The sequence below is a fragment of the Myodes glareolus genome, chromosome 3 (genome assembly GCF_982192425.1).
Source record: "Myodes glareolus chromosome 3, mMyoGla1.1, whole genome shotgun sequence".
In the NCBI taxonomy this organism is placed as follows: domain Eukaryota; kingdom Metazoa; phylum Chordata; class Mammalia; order Rodentia; family Cricetidae; genus Myodes; species Myodes glareolus.
The window spans coordinates 102046743-102065373 of record NC_142028.1 but is presented as its reverse complement, the minus strand read 5'-3'; the positions used below and the strand labels follow the sequence as shown (position 1 = coordinate 102065373).

General features: G+C 44.4%; 1 protein-coding gene across 1 annotated transcript in view; it reads left to right on the top strand.

Annotated features, from left to right (window-relative positions):
* The window catches only part of Mtap (methylthioadenosine phosphorylase), a 39420-nt gene that overhangs the window by 7049 nt on the left and 13740 nt on the right, over positions 1-18631 (top strand). The window contains exons 2-4 of the mRNA XM_048453057.3: positions 5512-5598; positions 6638-6696; positions 12427-12594. Of these exons, the coding sequence (XP_048309014.1) occupies positions 5512-5598; positions 6638-6696; positions 12427-12594 (314 nt within the window). The remainder of the gene's footprint in view (positions 1-5511; positions 5599-6637; positions 6697-12426; positions 12595-18631) is intronic.

Here is an 18631-nt window from a genome sequence, read left to right as displayed (position 1 = left end):
TACCTGTACCAAGTACAGGGGGCTACTTGTCCTAGATAATGTGCCAAGAGGGTTGGTTTTTTTTTCCCCTGTGGAAACCCTCCTTGGATTTTGGATGGCCACGTTTTCCACTTATTTTGACATAAAAAATCCTTAAAGAGAATATAAATTATTTGAGCTAAGCTGGGCTGTGTCCTAGGAACATGGGTTCAAGTTGCCCCAAAGAAAATGTATAAATGGTTTTGTGACGTTTATCTCAGTATAGGATAAAATGAAGGCATAAGTCAAGGCATTGTTAGAATCCTTTGGTGGGAGCTGAGATTTGAGTGCTTACAGCGAAGCAGGAAGTCTCTCAGATTCTATCTGATGTTTTTAGCTTTGAACTGGTAGAACATAGTGGCCTGCTGAATGAATAGATTCCAGAAGGCCTCTCCTGCTGGTCGCTGGGTATTGGGTAAGACACAGGTGAGCAAGAGAACCCAAGGGGTGGGCTGAAATTTAACTCCGGATCTGCAACATTCCAGCCCTTTACATCTGCGCGGTGTTTTGATTGCATTCTGATGATAAAGTTGGTTTTGAGTCAGAGGGCAGAGCTAGCCACTAGCTGAGCAAAATTAACCATAGAGGTTCTAGAGGACTGAAGAAGTAATGAGGCAGGCCTTAGAGGGATCTGGGCCCTTTTGGAGGAGGGCACAGAAGAGGTTGGAGGTCACTGGTAGCTTCTCCACAGCTTCTTTGATCATTCAGGTTCTTACCCCAATATCTGACTCCCGATTTTTTTATTGATAAAGAATAATTAGCTAAACACTTTATAATCCAGAAGGTCTAGCCATTCCGTCAGCATTGTAGAATCTTTAAACTAGGAATGGCCTCTTTTACTAAACACTCTAGTTCCCAGGCTTCTCGTGGTCTTCCTTCTAGGTGTATCTGTGACAGTTCTTATAAGTACACCAGTGTTTTTTCTTTGTCTATTTTGTTTGATTTAGAATTCCCCTCTCTCCTAATACAGTCACCAAAGCACTGAACATCCCAACATCCTCATATAAATTTGGACTGGGGCACAATTTGGCCCAGAGGTCGAGCTACCCATGACGTGATCGCTTTGGTTCGTTTTGCAGCTTTTGTAGAGACCTTCCAGGCTGAGACATTTGACCTCTTTGTCCCCATGAATCTGAACTTCCTGGGTTCTGTGGGATCCTGCAAGACCTCACACATAGCTGGCTTGCCACAGTGGTGAAGGCTGCAGTCGGCAGCACCTGCCATATTTGTTGGTGGTAACCAGAGCTCCAGGACCGAAATCCCAGATGAGGGATTGTACCAGAGACCTCTCTGGCTGTCTTTCCTTGTCTTGAGCTTGACATCTCAAAAATCACCCATCTTCCTGGCATGAGCTCCTCTGAGCTGCTCTGCCTTTGGTGTTCCAGAGTGTCTCTGGGGACATCTGAGGCAGGGCATCCAGGGCTCGGGAAGATGGCTCCGAGACCAAGTGGGGTGGGTGAAGTGGCTGATTGTTAGGTGTCTGAGAAAGTGCATAGGGCAGGGAATGGCAGGCACCCTTCCAACAGATTGGGTAGGAAACATCTCCTGTTTCAGGTGCAGAGAAAGTAGCTATATGGTGTGAAAAGCAGGCACCTTGCTAGAAGCAGGCTTTCTTTTTGAAGTGACTATGGTGGAAAATTGGTGACAGCCCGGCTAGCTTTGCCCAAAATAACAACACACAAATTGTATTCATTTAAACACTGCCTGGCCCATTATCTCCAGCCTCTTACTGGCTAACTCTCACATCTTGGTTAACCCATATCTAGTAATCTGTGTGTCACCATGGGATTGTGGGTTACCAGGAAGATTCTAACCTACGTCCATCTTGGGCCAGTGCTTCATGGCATCTGCCTGTCTCTGCTTCTTTCTCCCAGCATTCTGTTCTGTCTACTCCGCCTATCTAAGCTGCTGACCTATCAAAGGCCAAGGCAGTCTCTTTATTTGACCAATGAAAGTAACACATAGACATAAGGCCCACCTACATCAGTGATGAGCAGTTGGATGTATCCCTGTTTCAGAACCTTGTTTCCTGTGGTGAAGACATCCTGGGGGTAGAGTTGACCCAATAGTTCTAACTCCACCCTTAAGCCCATTTTCTAGGCATTCTAGAGTTGCCTGGACTTGGGATCTGTCAGGGTCTTGCTGCTCCCTGGGTGTGGATGGAGCTGTCAACGGGCTCCTTAGATCAGTGTTTCTCAACCTGTGGGTCATGACCCCTGGGGTTGCATATCAGATATTTATATTACGATTCAGAGTAGTTGCAAAACTACAGTTATGAAGTAGCAAGGAAGTAATCTTAGGGTTGAGGGCCATCACAACATGAGGAACTGTATTAAGGGTCACAGCATTGACCCTTAATTGAGAACCACCATCTTAGATGCTCAGCTGACTATCCAGAGGCTCTGTGTGGTGTGTTTTATAGTGTGCTCTGTCACCTTGGGCAAAAGCTTGACTTGACCAAAGAAACCCGTTTATTTGTATCATAGAGACAGTGGCTCTTTCTGTAGACTGAGCTCCTGGGAGAACCCAGAGGATATTGGGAGTTAGCACACAGTGGTGCTTCTTTTCCATCCTTTGCAAAGTGGGGCTAATACCATGGGGCTTGTCTAAGAGAGTGGCTGTGAAAACCAGAGGCCGGTGAAACACTCTGCACTAGCCTGTGCTGTGCTTGGGAGCGACATCAAGGTGTACTTTGCCTGTACAGCCAGCAGATGGTGACATTGGCCACATATTGGCCCCGCAGGCCTCTGTCCTCCAGGGTCTCCTCACAGTTATATTCAATTGCCACTCTGGTTCTTATAAGGTGTAGGATAAGGTGTAGGTTTCCATGAACAATGTGAGCCAGCTGAGTAACTGCCTGGGCTTGTCTAGAGACTGCTGTAGCTTCTTGGTTGTTTGCTTTCGTTCTAATACTGTCACTCCTTGCTGAGGGCTGAGTTGCCAGCTCCCTAGCACAAGGACGTCATTCAGCCGGGCGGTTTTAGACTGCAGTTCAGGCTGGTCACTAAAGGCGGATGAGTTTCAGGAGGCAGCCTGTTCCAGTTGCTGCTTTCCTGCCGTGCTAGCCTGGCTTCTTGCTGAGGGCGACTACACAACAGAGTGAGATCTGTTTTGCGGTCAAGCCTAAAGGTTCAGTGTTGCCTCAGAATCTGAGATGCTGTGGCCCACAGAGCATCTCGAAAGGATGAAGCAAAGTGGTCCTGAGTAAAAGGTCTGAAAGTTTTTATTTGTGTGATGGTTTTGGTTTCATGTTGTGTGGCTCAGGCTGGCCGCAAACACCCTATACAGCTGAAGACAACCTTCAACTTTGGAACCTCCTGCCTTCCGGCCTCCTTGGTGCGTCAAATAGCTTAATTCCCGAAGAGTCGGGTGATGGTCATTTCCTATGCTGCTCTTTCTCTTGCCCACTGAGAGGACATGGGCTGGCCCAGCTCTGTAAATTTCAAGTGGAGAGGCCACACCAGCTGAAGTGCTAGGGTTTTGGAAAGCATAGTGATTTGAGCATGCGTGCATGTATATGTGTGTGTTGAACTGAAGAATTTAAGTAACTTAAGTGTATTGAACAAATAAATGTTGTTGATTTGAAATAATAATGTATTAGTTTTTTTAACCTATAGTGTTTAGTTGATATGAAATACAAAACCTGTTGTAATTTCAATAATGTGCCACAAGGTGGCACCAATGTCAACTGTCTTAGCTACCAGGAAGTGAATGCCTGGTTTTCTATAGCTAAATCTCACAAATTCTGTATTTTGGAACTTTCTTTTCTGGAGTTAGAAGGTTCTGTTTTACTTTGTAGAAATTTGACTCGGTGACAGTATGTTTGCACGTTTTCATTTTATGAGGTGCTGGGGTTGTTTTCCATGGAGTTTCTCCTTAAGCCCCACATTATACCCAGCCATTGACCTGTTTAAATCCTAGTTCCTGTAGGGGTCCACACAGGAAAAACTTCCTAATGGTAATGTTGTTTAGGTTTTTTTAATATTTATGTGTTTATTATGTATGCAGTATTGTACCTCCACACCAGAAGACGGCTCCAGATCTCATTATAGATGGTTGTGAGCCACCGTATGGCTGCTGGGAATTGAACTCGGGAACTCTGGAAGAGCAGCCAGTGGTGCTGTTATCCTCTGAGCCATCTCTCCAGCCCCATGTTGCTTATTTTTTAATGTGAAGACTTTACTATTTGTTTCTGTTTGTTTCCTAGACTTCAAATTAGATCAACTCAGTTTTTTATTTTTTTTTTTAATGTGCATTGGTATTTTGCCTGCACATGTATCTGTATACCACACAAAAAAAGAAGGTGTCGGATCTCCTGGAACTGGAGAGGGTTATGAGCCACCACGTAGTTGCTGGGAACCCTCTTAATTGTTCTACCATCTCTCCAACCCTAGATCGACTCTTAATTAACTTTCTCTCTCTTTCTCTACTTTTTCTAAGAGCGTGGGTTTCTAGATAATCAGGAAGCTGAAATAAAATGCTTGACCTTAAAAATTATAACTGCTTTTGAATTGCTTATTTTTATGCACATCTGAATTGTGCGGTATGTGGGCTACTGTATATGTGTACATTGCTATTGTTGTGAACATCTGAGTTATGCAGTGTGTGAGCTACTGTCTGCTGAATATGTGTACATCGCTATTGTGATGAACATCTGAACTGTGCGGTGTGTGAGCTACTGTCTGCTGAATATGTGTACACTGCTATTTTTATGCACATCTGAATTGTGTGGTGTGTGAGCTACTGTGTGCTGGATATGTGTGCACATGAACAGCCGTCTGACTTAGTAAGGACACACACCAGCGGGTGGGGGGGGCTTGTCATGTCGCTCATCTCTGCTCATCTCTTGCCTGCATGCCCTCCCAGTTCTGCGACCGTGGTGGCACAGAAGGAAAGCTCCTTGTTCTGTATCGTGGTGTAGTAAAAAGGAACCATTACCAAATAAACAGACCTAAGTGTTTGTATCACGCTTTCTTTTCCCCATAGTAGATAGGGTAAAGAAACAACCTTGGTCAAAAAGATCTTTCTTCAAACACGTTTGGGCTCAATTTCTAACCTAAAAGCTACTTTATCGGTAATTCCGTGAGGAGTAAATACAACGTGGTTGAGAATAGAGGCCTAAGTCTGGTATTTCTCAGATCTAAAAGACCATCAGGTTTTGCTGTTTTGCTTGAGGTTTTCTGTTTTGATTCTTTATTTCTCTTTAATGAGGGCTTTTAAATGTTTCCTGTTTGTCAGTCTTCCCTCTGCCCCCTGCCCCCCCCCAGACAGGGTTTCTCTGTAGCTTTAGAGGCTGTCCTGGAACTAGCTCTTACAGACCAGGCTGGCCTCAAACTCACAGAGATCCACCTACTTCTGCCTCCCGAGCGCTGGGATTAAAGTCATTTGGGCTTTGGTAGGAGTGGAAAAGGGCCTATGAATGAATATGGATAAATATATTTCCTTAAAATGAAGCAGATATACCAACCTACTTTCTTCTCTTTTCTCTCTTAGATTGGAATAATTGGTGGAACAGGTTTGGATGATCCAGAAATTTTGGAAGGAAGGACTGAAAAATATGTGGATACTCCATTTGGCAAGGTTAGTGTCCAGCTGACCGAGTGCTGGCTTTGGCGTGGCTTATTACTGGCTTGATTTTTTTTTTTTTTTTTTAAGTCAAGAGCAGTTGGTTTTGTGTGGACAACCTAAACGCTGGCCCAGGCACAGGGCCAGCAGTGCTGCCGCGGGTTCACTTGCTGAGTTGTCCAGAAGGGTGCCCAAGGCTGCTGTTTTGATGGCATGGCTTTCGCACACACCGGGCGGCATCGTGGGTTTGCATTGCTAGAAGTCAAGATGCTCATTTTAAATTCAAATATGTGTCTAATTCAGAGCCCAGGTCACACCGTGGTGACTTAGCACGGGCTGGTGGCTGCTAGCATAAGGACTCTTGATGAAGTGACATTTTCTGGGCCAGATGAGTTCTGGGATCAGGAACACGTTTTAGGATTGGGAAGGCTGCTTATTTTTCGACCCGGGCTAGGTGAGTTATCTACATTCCTAACCCCACGTTGCCTCTTCCAAACACTGGCTGGCATTTGTCCCTCTGAGAAGAACTTGCATCCCTGCCCAACCCTCCTTTTCAGCTAACTTCTTAGCTTGACCTGGGGTTTTCCAAGTCCTTTCCCATCTCGCCTTTAGTCTCAGGCTTCCTTAATAATGTTGGCTCTGGGGTTTTCCCTGTGCCTACAACCCATCCCTGTGGCCATCTTGAAGCCTGGTTACCATAAGCAGGTGGTTCCGTCACTCGGCTCTTGGTGCCCCGCAGCCCTCTCCTCTCCTTTCAGCTTTTGACTCATAACATTTCTGAAACCTTCCAAATGCCCTTGACACATGTCAGTTTGATCTGTCCCCCATCGGAGGGTCCCGGGACAGTTGCCACAGCATCCCTGCGGAGTCAGTGCTAGCGGGGAGCTCGGTCACTACTTCTGGGTGATAATGGTGATGAGTAAAACCTAAAAACTCCTTCCCTAAACTGTATCTTCACACGCTAGACTCCCAGCACTTTGTTGTGGTTTAACGAACTGATTGTGCATGTTTTAAAAATACTAAACTGCGACTGTTTATTTTTTATTGCACGAAGCCATCCGACGCCTTAATTTTGGGGAAGATAAAGAACGTTGATTGTGTACTTCTTGCAAGGTAAAGTATTTTAAGCTTTGCTGTTGTTGTTTAATGTTTCTACTGCAGGAGAATTTAAACTTAAAGTCCAGAAATAGGTACCGATATAGGTGTGAGATAGGTGTCCGTAGAGTCAGAACATAGCAGTCCCTTTATTTACCGAGATGGCTCTGAGCCAAGCTTGGATTATAAATATTTAGGAGTTCAAGGATCTCTTTCCTCACTTGCATTTAGAAAATGGATCGGTTGTCTGACACTGAAGCTCCAGCCTCTGTCCTAACTAAAAGACAAAAGTATTTCCTTTGTTAATTTTCTTTCTTCCAATTATCAGATAAATCAGATGTTTTGTTCATGATGAAGCCTTGTTCAGTAGCAGTTACGTTTTCCAGGGAAAAGGTCTCAGTCCCTGAGCTAACCTGGATTACCTCTTGTGCTTATACCCTTGTTCCCTAAACAGAGTTAGTGGCGTCAGCCGTTGCACAGAAAGCTGCGTAGTTAGAAAGTCCCCTGACCACAAGTGGCTACCACTGCAGTTAATGCAACAGCAAGCAGATTCTCTTGCCAACAAGGAGCTACCTAGTTACAAGAGGAACTTCTAAAAGCCGTACATATAGACTGGAAAGGGAGGGGGAGGGGAATGAGAGGGAGGGAGGAGGTGGAAATTTTTTAATAATAATAATAAATAAATAAAAAGAAAAAAAAGCCGTACATAGTCTAGTGTTGGGGAACAAGTCTCAGGCTAACTTACGTGAGATGTGGATTATATAGGACATGAAAAGCAGACCTAACAAAGCTTTGTCTGCCACAGTCATGTGGAAAATAGGTTCTTGCAAGCCAGCAAACCTAAAACATAGTTTTAAGCAGTCCTCTTCCGTGGGATTTCTTACAAGTCTCCTTCCTTGGCCTGTAGTCATTGCTAGAGAAGTGCCTGGTATTTTGTTTGGTTGGTTGGTTTTTGTTTTGCTTTTTTTTTTTTTTCGAGATTAGGGAAAAAACAATTGTTTAAATTACACAGATGTTTAATTTCTTCTGGAAAACCGGCTGAGTGCTTTTGAGGCCAATCCCAGGAAAATGCATGCATCTCTGAATAGTAAGGGCTTCTGCTCTCTTAGAGGCTGTCTGTGAACTCAGGGTGGAAACCTTAGTGTCTGTGGGTCACAGTTTGCTATCAAGAGAAGACATCGCAGATTTCTTTTTAAACACAAACCGGACGATAGTGAGGTCGCATTTAACAGCTCTGTGGAGCAGGTAGATACTTCATTAGGTTTTACTAATGAGGGGGGAATCTGAGCTCTTGAGTGGGTTGGGTAACTTCAGGGGAGGTATCTAAGAGAGCTTTGAACCCAAACGGCCACTCTCCAAAGCCCAAAGTTTTTACTTCAATGCTTGGAGATATTACCACAAAATAAGGCTGTGTGAAATTGCTGCCAGCGTATTTCTGTTTTATTGGAGGTCAATAAATGAACTCTCGACAGAGGCACCCTGTGCTAGAACATCACGTGTCCTAGTTTTTCAGGGGACCCAGATATTTTTTCTATGAAATATTGCATATAAGATCACAAGAAAGCCATTTGACCAATGTGAAATTTTACAATTAATTTTAGAAATCAAACACTTTACAGCTGTTGACTGGAGTTACCCCACGGGTGTGGATACGTAGGTTCATGCTTATGTGTTTCAAGTGCATGAATGATTTTAAACAAATGCATATGTTTTTCCAACGGAGTGAACTCCTTACATGATGGGTGCTACTGAGGAAGTCACACAAGGACTTCATCCTTGGGGCAAATTATAGTTACAGAGATGGGCACCCAATAGACATAGGCAGTTACAGTAAACGTGAGTGTGGTAGCTAGGTATGGCGTAGATGCAGGGACTAAGGGAGATAGATGCTTTTTTTACCTTGGAGCTAAGATCGCAAGAGGTTATGGGCCTGAAGTTCAGGAAGTGTGGCTGAGAAAGACCTAAATAAACAGAAAGTGGTTTCTTGCAGCTCTGGAAGCTAGATCTCTGAGATCTCATAGCCCCTTTTGATCTGTTTAGTAATAATTCTTCATGGGGCTTGTCATAGGTATGATATGCATAGCATCTTGATGAAGTGGCATTTAACCTGTAAACCCATTGAAATAATAAAATAATGCCTATTTGATTTGTAGCTATAAAAAAAACAATGTCAGGTTATTATGTTTGGAAAACTAATACACTAACTTTAAGGAAATTGAAAGTTGAGGTGAATAGTCTTAACAGAAGAAATGCTGTATGTTACACTAACATTGAGTACATCTTTAATTGAGAAACATGCTTAAAACATTTTTGCATAAACATATAATCTAGAGAAAGAGTCTAAAAACCGTTAGAGTAAAATAATTGTTCCCTTCTCTTCCCCTCTCCATTTTTTTGTTGTTTGGTTTGTTTTGTTTTGTTGTTTTTCCAGACAGGGTTTTCCTGTGCATCTCTGGCTGGCCTTGAACTCAGAAATATCTACCTTCTACCTCTAAAGGTGTGAATCCTTAGAATAGAATTAAAGGTATAGGCCGCCACCACCTGTATTTGTTTCTGCATTGATCGTGTGTAGCCCAGGGTGGCCTTGTACTCACAGAGATTCATCTGCTGCTGCTGTCTCCCAAATCCTGGGTTTAAAGGTGTGTGCCACCACTGCTTGACCTCTGGTGGCTTAGCCTTGCCCTTCTGATCTTTAGGCAAGCTTTATTTGTTAAAACATAAATAAAATATTACTATATTTCCCCTTTTTTAAAGAAAAACTATACAGTAAGTACAATAATTATATACAATATGTGTAGGCAATACGTCTAATCCATTTGCACTTAACAAATTCAGAGAAAGTATTCAATATCTATCCTATCTTTGATGAGTCCAAAGTCTTGTACCTAATTTACCTTTTATCATAACTTGGTTTCTGCATCTGGTAAACAAGGAAAACTAGAACTATCTAGTCTTCAACTCCCTCAGAGACCCAAGAAGGAAGTAATATTAGCTGAGTAAGCAGGAAGTGTGAGCAAGCTACTTCCAAAAAAAATGTGAGAAATGGGGCTGGAGAGATGACTCAGAGGTTAAGAATACTGACTGTTCTTCCAGAGGTCCTGAGTTCAATTCCCAGCAACCACATAGTGTATTACAGCCATCTATAATGAGATCTGGTGCCCTCTTCTGGCATGTAGGCAGACATGGAAACTAACACTGCATACATAATAGATAGATAGATAGATAGATAGATAGATAGATAGATAGATAGATAGATAGATAGATAGATAATTTAAGAAATGTGAGGAATGACAGAAACAGCTGGCTACTTGGACCCAAAGTTCCTCTGCAACATAGGTGTAACATGAAGGCCGGCTTGTTGGGGTTTCCGTCCCGCCCGGTACCCCACAGCTGGCAAGCAACAAAGAAAATCACACGGAGTCTACATTAGGTTATAAACTGATTGGCCCATTAGGTCAGGCTACTTATTAGCTCTTATAACTTATGTTACCCCATTATCTTTATCTACATTAGCCACACGGCTCAGTACCTTTCTCAGCTGGGCAGTTTACATCCTGCCTCTTCGGTGGTCTGCGCAGGAGTGTGGAGGGAGCTTCCTGCTTTCCAGAATACTCCCAGTCTCTTTGCTCCACCTCTACTTCCTGTCTGGCTTTCCCGCCTATACTGCCTGCCTAGCCAATCGGCGTTTTATTAAAATATGATTGACAGAATATAGACAATTCTCCCACACCACATAGGGGCATCAATCTTCGCCCTACCGGCCTACCATATTCGACAGACTTTTCTGTGAGACAGGATATTCTGAAGGGCTGTCCTACCTTGTCTTGAAAATGTTTGGCAGTCACTTTCTTTTGTGTCCTGCTTGTTCAGTTAGGACAACATACTGTCAGCAGTTGAGGCAAGGGCCTTTTCTTGCCCAGTGACTTACTTTTGCCACCAAAGAAAGTAAATTCTAAATGAAGTTTCTTTGGTACCCATTATCTTCTCTGAAGTTGGTTGGTGCTGCAAGGAGCAGATATATCTTATTGTCATAAAAAAGAAGAACCTAGGTTATTAAAATATCTTAAATGCTTTATTCTATAGAGCTCTTGAAGATGACCTGTCTATCTAAAATATATCTTTGTTTGTCCTTGAAAACATACCTTATGTGATGACAAGTTCGATTGTACTAGGTGATTAGCTACAAACCTATATTTCCTTATTATCTTGAACAGTTGGTAATAATAATTTTCAAGGACTAGAAATTTTACATTACATCGTCAAATGAGTTATAAACTAGTAGTTCCTTTTTTTAAAGTAGATTCAACAATCTACCTTTTTTTATCTTAATCTATTTTTTATCCAGTCATGTCTATATCCCCCTTTTTTCTTTTCAAAATAAGAACCTTGAATATAATTTCCTTTGTTTAGCTTTTTTCTGTTCATTATCCCAATAATAACTTTTAACTAGCCTCCCTAAACAACGACAAATACCTATAATCCATTGAATGACCAAAAACCACCTACCCCACCTCTTGGGAGTATGTGGGCATCATGTTCTTAAATTTACTTCCTACTGTCTGGGGGCAATGGCATCTTTAGGGAATCCTGAAAAGAAAAATGTGGGTTAATTGTCAAGTCCTGGGAGAGGCAGCTGTATTATTTTTTGTCCAGTCTTTGCAAAATGGGAAAATGTAGGGTGTGTCTCGAGTCCTGGCTAGAGTAGTCTGTTAAGCTGGATCATCAGCTAGCCACCTCAAATTATTCTGAGCAGTTTGTAGTCCAAAGGCAGTTCTTAGGCGGGTTTTTTTTTTTAACTTAGTGGTGTTATTTATCATAGTCATAGAGGAGTCATTGTGGGGCCCCATCCTCCTTATGGAGACTTTAGAGGTAGTTTAGATAAAGGGTGTGTGCCACCGCCGCCCGCCACTTCCCTTTTCTCTAGCTAGTCTTAAAACCCTTTCTGTCCACTGTTGCTACAGTGCTCCATTTGGTGTCCCCAGGTCTTGTTCCCCATTTCTCTTTTCCGTTATCAGCTAAGAAATGTCCCTGCCATGTTGAGTAGAAAAGCTATGGCTTCTGGACCCGTGGTTTATGCCACCATGCTTCTAGAAAGCTATGTTTTCACTTCCTATCTTTACTATTTCCGGGGCAAAGTAGTAGCTCTCTCTGTAGCATTCCCAAGTGTCAGTGGAACCAAAGGTTTTTCCCATTAAAAACTGATATTATATTGAACTATTGTTCAATTGAAAAATCAATTCATTGTTCATTGAAAAATCAATCAAAGTAAATTTTTCTTTAAAAAAAAATACAAAGAACCCTGTCTCTAAGTCCACGCCACATCCTGTGGTCCAGGTTGGGGTCAGATTTACAATTCAAGAACTTTGACTCAGGACTGGGCCATGGTGGTGCATACATACACCTTTAATCCCAGCACTCGGGAGACAGAGACAGGCAGATATGAGTTTGAGGCCAGCCTGGTCTGCAGAAGAAGTTCCAGGATGGCCAGGGCTACACAGAATCCCTGTCTCAAAAAGCAAGCAAACAAACAAACAACAACAATTGAAAAGAACTTTGGTTTTGTTCAGCCTATAGCACTAGTCTTGAACGAGCTGGTCTGCAATCCAAAGGCAGCAGGAGCTGCTAGGTTGAACAGTTTTCATCGTTTGCTCTGGTAGACTGAAGGGGTGGGCGGGGTCTCTGTTTCCTTGTGACTCTGAAGATGCCCTTTCCTGATGGCTGATGTCCTCCTGCCACCTCCTTCCGTAGACATGGGAGACAGCATACCATCATGCCCTCGAAAGTCAACTACCAGGCCAACATCTGGGCTTTGAAGGAAGAGGGTTGTACACACATCATAGTGACCACAGCTTGCGGGTCCTTGAGAGAGGAGATCCAGCCTGGTGACATGGTCATCATCGATCAGTTCATTGACAGGTAAGGGGTAAGTGGCCTTGTAGTTCTCCAGTTCCAGCTGTGAGGGATGATGTGGGGGCAACATGGGGAGTGGGGCGAGCAGGACGTAGAATCGCTGTAAGCTTTCCATTGTAGGCTTGTATTTTTTTAACTGAACTGACAAATAGTAATTATGAACATAATTGATATATGTGGGCATTGCATGGGGATCTATATGTATATGTTCATCTACCACCTCACAGATCAGTTTGGATGCAAACACTGATTTTCAGTTTATTATAGATACACCACATCACCAAGCCATACAGGAGATCTCAGAAACTTATTCTTTCTGCTTAACTGAAATTTTTTTTAAAATATTTATTTATTTATTGTGTATACAATATTCTTTCTGTGTGTATGCCTGAAGGCCAGAAGAGGGCACCAGACCTCATTACAGATGGTTGTGAGCCACCATGTGGTTGCTGGGAATTGAACTCGGGACCTTTGAAAGAGCAGGCAATGCTCTTAACCACTGAGCCATCTCTCCAGCCCTGCTTAACTGAAATTTGATATCCTTTGGCCAATTGTCTCCCAAGCATCTGGTAGATTTTTAGGGAGTTGATCAAGACCATCAGAGGTATTGTGTGCAATATTGGTAGCCCGTCTCGTGGAGTGTTACACATAGCCAGTCCCACCGTCATCTTTGGCACACCCGCTGTGCTGGTTTCTTTTTCTTGGTGCTCATTAAACAATCCATTTGAAAGGGAAAGAATTGGACCTTTTACTTGGTCTAAGAGAATCTTGTTAGGCGTTTCTGTTTTTAAAAGGACCTTACAGGGCTTCCAACATTTATAATTTTAGATTTGTCTCCTATAGTGCATACCTTCATGTGTGGGTGGGTACCTATGGCTTTCATCTTGCCACCTGTGGGAAACCAAAGCAGCATGCTGTGTAAGTGGGGGTGGGTACCTGTCACACAGGAGTCCTCCAGCTTTGCCATGTGGGTAGCGATGGCTCAGCTTCTCTCAGGGCTCCATCCAGTTGGGCTTCGTGGTTTTCTTCCTTGAATTTAATGTATGCTTTCATTCCAGTGGCTTCTGGTCTTTAGTATCACTTTGTCACATACCGTTCAAGGAGCAGTTTGTATGAATCCCACTTACTCGCAGATGGGTTCTATAGTTACTTCCTCACTACATGTAAGCGTTCTAAATTTTTTTATTTTCTGTGCATTGGTGTTTGGCCTGCATGTGTGTCTGTGTGAAGGTGTCAGATCTTGGAGTTACACACAGTTGTTAGCTGCCACCTGGGTTCCGGGAATTGAACCTGGGTCCTCTGGAAGAGCAATCAGTCCTCTTAACTGCTGAGCCATCTCTCCAGCCCCTGGTAACAGTTCTTTTTACAGATGTCTTTGGAGATGCAGTGTCCTAAGCCCAACAGTATCTATGATGAGGCCTCTCAGGAAGCCCAGCATATGGTAGATTTCCTCTCCCTACTTGTGGCTTGGCCAGGGCCAACAAAGCACATTTCTCACAAGAGACTTAGACAGACTAAGAGGCATCATTATGCAGCTCCTTAGTCTTTGTCCTAGGTTGCGTATCAGCTTTGCAGCTGAAACTTCTTAAGGCTTTAAAGCTTTGCACAGGGATGGCTTCTCCTGAGGACTCTGCTGGCCCCTCCCCAGTGTCCTCAAAGCCTGAGACATTCTGTTGTCCCTTCCTCTGTTACTTGTGACACATGTTCCCTCCACTTTCAGAACTAATCGCTGTTAGATGCTATTACAGGTCCTGTTGTCTGGCTAGAAGAAACATAATACAATCATGCCGTTCCGGCGTCCAAGGGGCCCAGGGACGGGGACGTCCAGCAGTTTCTACACATACCCTTTCTTCTCTGTGCCGTCAACTTCTGTGACTCAAAATACCAGGTGAAACAAGGATGCCAGTGAGGAGGACAGTGCGGTGGGGTTTTTGGTTGTTTTGTTATTTTAATACCAACCTTTATCAGAAACGTTATACAGTTTAGGGTTTCGTTTTGTTTTACAAGGAAAAAATGATGCAGCCCCAAGTCCCAAAGATTGAAGAAAATAAAGCGTGATTTGGAGTGTCGTGTGGTTTCTTTGACGTGTGGGTGGCACGTTAGCCAACAGGACCTCTGGACCCTGATTAAGTGCTGCCCAGCGAGCAGTGAAGACGCCCAGCTTTTGGCTGGCTCTTCCTCGGATGCCTTTGTCCTTCTGTATACTCATCTGCTTCAGAGTTCTAAGGGTGTTGGATTCTGCTGTGCTCTCAAGAATTTTTTTTTTTCTTTTCCAGTTTATCCTCTTTCAGGAACAATAGGAGAGGCCTGGGTTTGCCATTGCATCCTGACTCATCAGGAAAGTCCCGCAGCAGACAAATGGGCTGATAGAGTATGCCTGTTCATTTCCCCCTCCCAGAGATACAGCCCTTCCTGTTCTTCCCCCACGATGTCATTGGTGATGGCTGTTATGCTCTCATCGTAAGTGTGGGTAGGGTCTATGATTAGAAACAGAGACTTCTGAGTTGAGTTGAGCATGGCAGCTCGCGTGTGTGACCTCAATCCTCAGGAGGCCACAGCAGAAAGATGAATCGGAGAATGGTCTGGGTACCTGAATTAAATTATGAGACCGACCCTGTCCGAAACAAAAAAGGAAGGGATGGAGATTCGCGATGAAGAGTTTCTTGGGGAGCCTTTGCATTGCGCGATCCCACTCCTCTCAGAGGCAAGGGCAGGCAGGACCGTCCTGTTCTGATCCTTGTGCATCTCCTCGCTCTGTGCTGAGAGTGTCACTTTCGATTCTGTAGGGAAGCAGATACTACTGGACGTACACTCATTCCCTGCCTTTACACTCCCTTTTATCCCTAACATGTGTCCAGAGTTCTCCTTGATCTAGAAGTGCTTCCGAGTGAGGTCGGCGCCCCACCCCCACCCCCAGAGATAGTTTGTCTTTGTGTTCTGCTCTGGAATCTAGCTTAGTTCTAGCTCTTCACCGCATTACCACATGTCCTGTGGTAAACACAGCTGCTGTTGAGTTGGGTGCCTTGGTCAATTCATTGCAGGCATGCAGTGATCCTTCACGCCGTTATGCATGAGGAGACCTAGCTAAAAAAAATGTGCTAGCAAGTAAACCCTGTGGGGTTTGAGCTCCGGCGACTCTCAAACCTGTCACCTCAGCTGCCCCTCATCCTCGTGCTTCCGGCTCCCCCTCAGATGTTGCCAATGTCTTCTGCTAGGGCCATCCTCGATCCTTGCTGGGACCAACCCTCTGTCATGTCATTGAGTCACTGCATCTTGTTGTCTCTGCGCGCTTGAGCCCTCCCGCTCTCCTGCACTGATGCTCCCCTTCTCCAGCACAGTGCTCCCAGCCAACAGCCCTTTAGCTACTTTTTATATGCCTTCCTGTAAGTGAGATAAACCAAGAAGAGTCCCTGGGGATCTCCTCAGGGTATTAAGCAGCAGGTGCTCAACCAGGGGGGAAATGAAGTTCTGGTGAGCTGTGTTCGTAGACCTCAGCTCTTCTTGCCATTTGATGTCACTTGTTCCAACTAGCGGGTCTGGACCACGTGATTTCTGGCACGTTTGGAGGAATGGCTTCCTCTCTACGTTTCTAGCTAGAGAGCCCTGAAACTCTGCTTGCCCCCTCTTTCCGGAGGAATAGCAATGATTATGATGTGGTCGCCTCTTGTCTTCTGAGCTGTCAGGTTGCCTGTAAGTAATTCCATGTGAAAGAACGTGTTCACATCCTGCGCGCGTAGGATGGCGGTTACTGAAATAGAAGCATTGCTGTTGAAGTGGACCTTTTCAAAGGATAGTCTGACGCATTATTGGGGTTTAAAATGCCAACGCCTTTCCAGCCAGCTTTTTCCCCCACTTTCACTGTCTGCCATCCTAAGGGGAAGAGTGGAACTTTTCTCAGCCAGTCTACCTAGGTGTGGCTATTGTTTCTGGGTCAACAGCCTGGGAGCGGTGATTATACAACCTGATAAGATTCTCAGAAAGACTCCGGGCCAGCCACATTCAGAGAATCCGGCCACATTCAGAGAATCTGGTTGGATCACGTGCTCGTTCAGTCGCAGTCCAACTGCCCTTGGTAAACTCTCATTAGATCCGACCCCTTGTATCAGTGGGTGATAGCATCCCTCGCAGTCCTTCGTCATTTTCTTCGTCCTTCTGCTCCTCATTTGGACCTTGGGGGGCTCAGTCCGGTGCTCCAATGTGGGTCTCCGTCTGTATCGCCATCCATCGCCAGCTGGCCCGGAGTCTTTCTGAGAAGCCATTACAATGACACTGGGACTAGTTTCCTCTGCATATACTGGATTTTTGGGATCCAGTCTGTTTGGATACTCACCTTCCTGGACCTGGAGGGAGGGGGAACGAACTTGAACTTCCCACAGGGCTGGAAACCCTGACTGCCCTTAGGGACAAAGAGGGAGGAGGAGACCGGGGGGGGGGGGGGGGGGAGTGGGAGGGTGTTGGAAAGAGGGGCGTAAATGGAAACTTTTATAATTTAATAAAATTACTTTTAAAAAAAAAAGATTCTCACATTGACCTGAGTCACGGCTGGAACCTTTGGGAAACACTAACAGTATTAGCAAATGCATCCCTCTTGTTGTTCTCCTTACAGTGTGCTGGTGGAGATTAAATCACTGTCTGTCAGAACCTTGAGCAAAATCCTTGCTGTGGTCTGTCTTCTATGACCCTCAGACTCTCGTGTAGAAATCCTAACCCTTAAGGAGATGGTCACAGATTTCTTTTGCTACCTTGATCGGAGTTAAGATTTTTGTTGCTGTTGTTATTTAGTATTTTTTAAGATTTTCTTTTATGTGTATGGATGTTTTGCCTGTGTGTCCGTGTGTGTACCACATGCCTGTCTGGTGCCCTCAGCGGTCAGAAGGAGTGGATCTCCTGGAACTAGAGTTGTAGATGGTTGCAAGTCTCCATGTTGGCGCTGGAAACCAAACTCTGTAAGAGCAACAAGTGTTTTTAACTGCTGAGCCAACTATTCAACTCCCACAGTTAGAATTTTTGTTCTTACACTTTTGCTCTGCGTACTGCAGCCAGATCTCGGGATGTAACACAAAATAAAGAATTGAAGAGTCTTTCATACTGGGGTATAAGCATCCGTTGGTTGTCCTTCTTTTCTTCCTTTTTTTTGCTGTTGTTATTAATATCAATTAGGAGTCCTCCTGATTGGAGCTGAGCTGGGAGAATCCCTTCCCAAGAAACCATCCTTGGGAGCAAAGCCGTGTTGCTTTGCACCAAGTTTACTGACTCATATCTCACACACACTCATGCTGGGGCTTGCAAGGCACAAAGGTTTCATGTGGAAACCACCTCGGTCAGAGACATTTCCTAAGAGGACAGATGCAGTTTTTTTCCCGTGCCCCCCTACGGCGCCCCAGCTCCCACTGCCTCTGCCTCCTGAGTGCCGCCACCACCGCCCAGCTCGCTAGCTAACAAATAAGCCTTCCAACTAATTCAAGGATATCCTACTTAACCAACAACCCTGCGGTCAGTTTTTCTCTGGGTTTTTCTCCTGGTCTGTGTCTGAAAGAGTACCATGACCTCATATCTCTTGGCAGTGCAAGCTTATTTGTCTACTTCACTCTTTCCAATTGATGTTTTGTTTGGGCATTTTTTGGTTGTTGTTTGGTTGGATGGTTAGTTGTTTTTTTTTTGTTTTTGTTTTTGTTTTTTTTTTTGCGCCTGTGATGGTTAGTTTAGTTTTCCTGTCAACTTAACACAACTTAGAGTCTTATCCGGGAAGAGAGTCTCAGCGCTGTATTATCGAGGTTAGGTTGGCCTGTGTGTGGTGGTCCTGATTGTTAATTTATGTAGGGAGAACTAGTCCCTTGTGGGCAACACCATTCCCTAGGCAGGGGTCCTGAATAATATGAGAGGGGAGAGCCGCCTGGGAGCAAGCTAGTAGGCATGCATTCTCTCTTTGTATTCCATGGCTACAATATGACCAGCTTCCTAAGCCTCTGTCGCTTTGATGTCCCCACAGTGATGGACTGTAACCTGGGATTGTGACCAACACTCCTGTCTCTCCTAAGTTGGT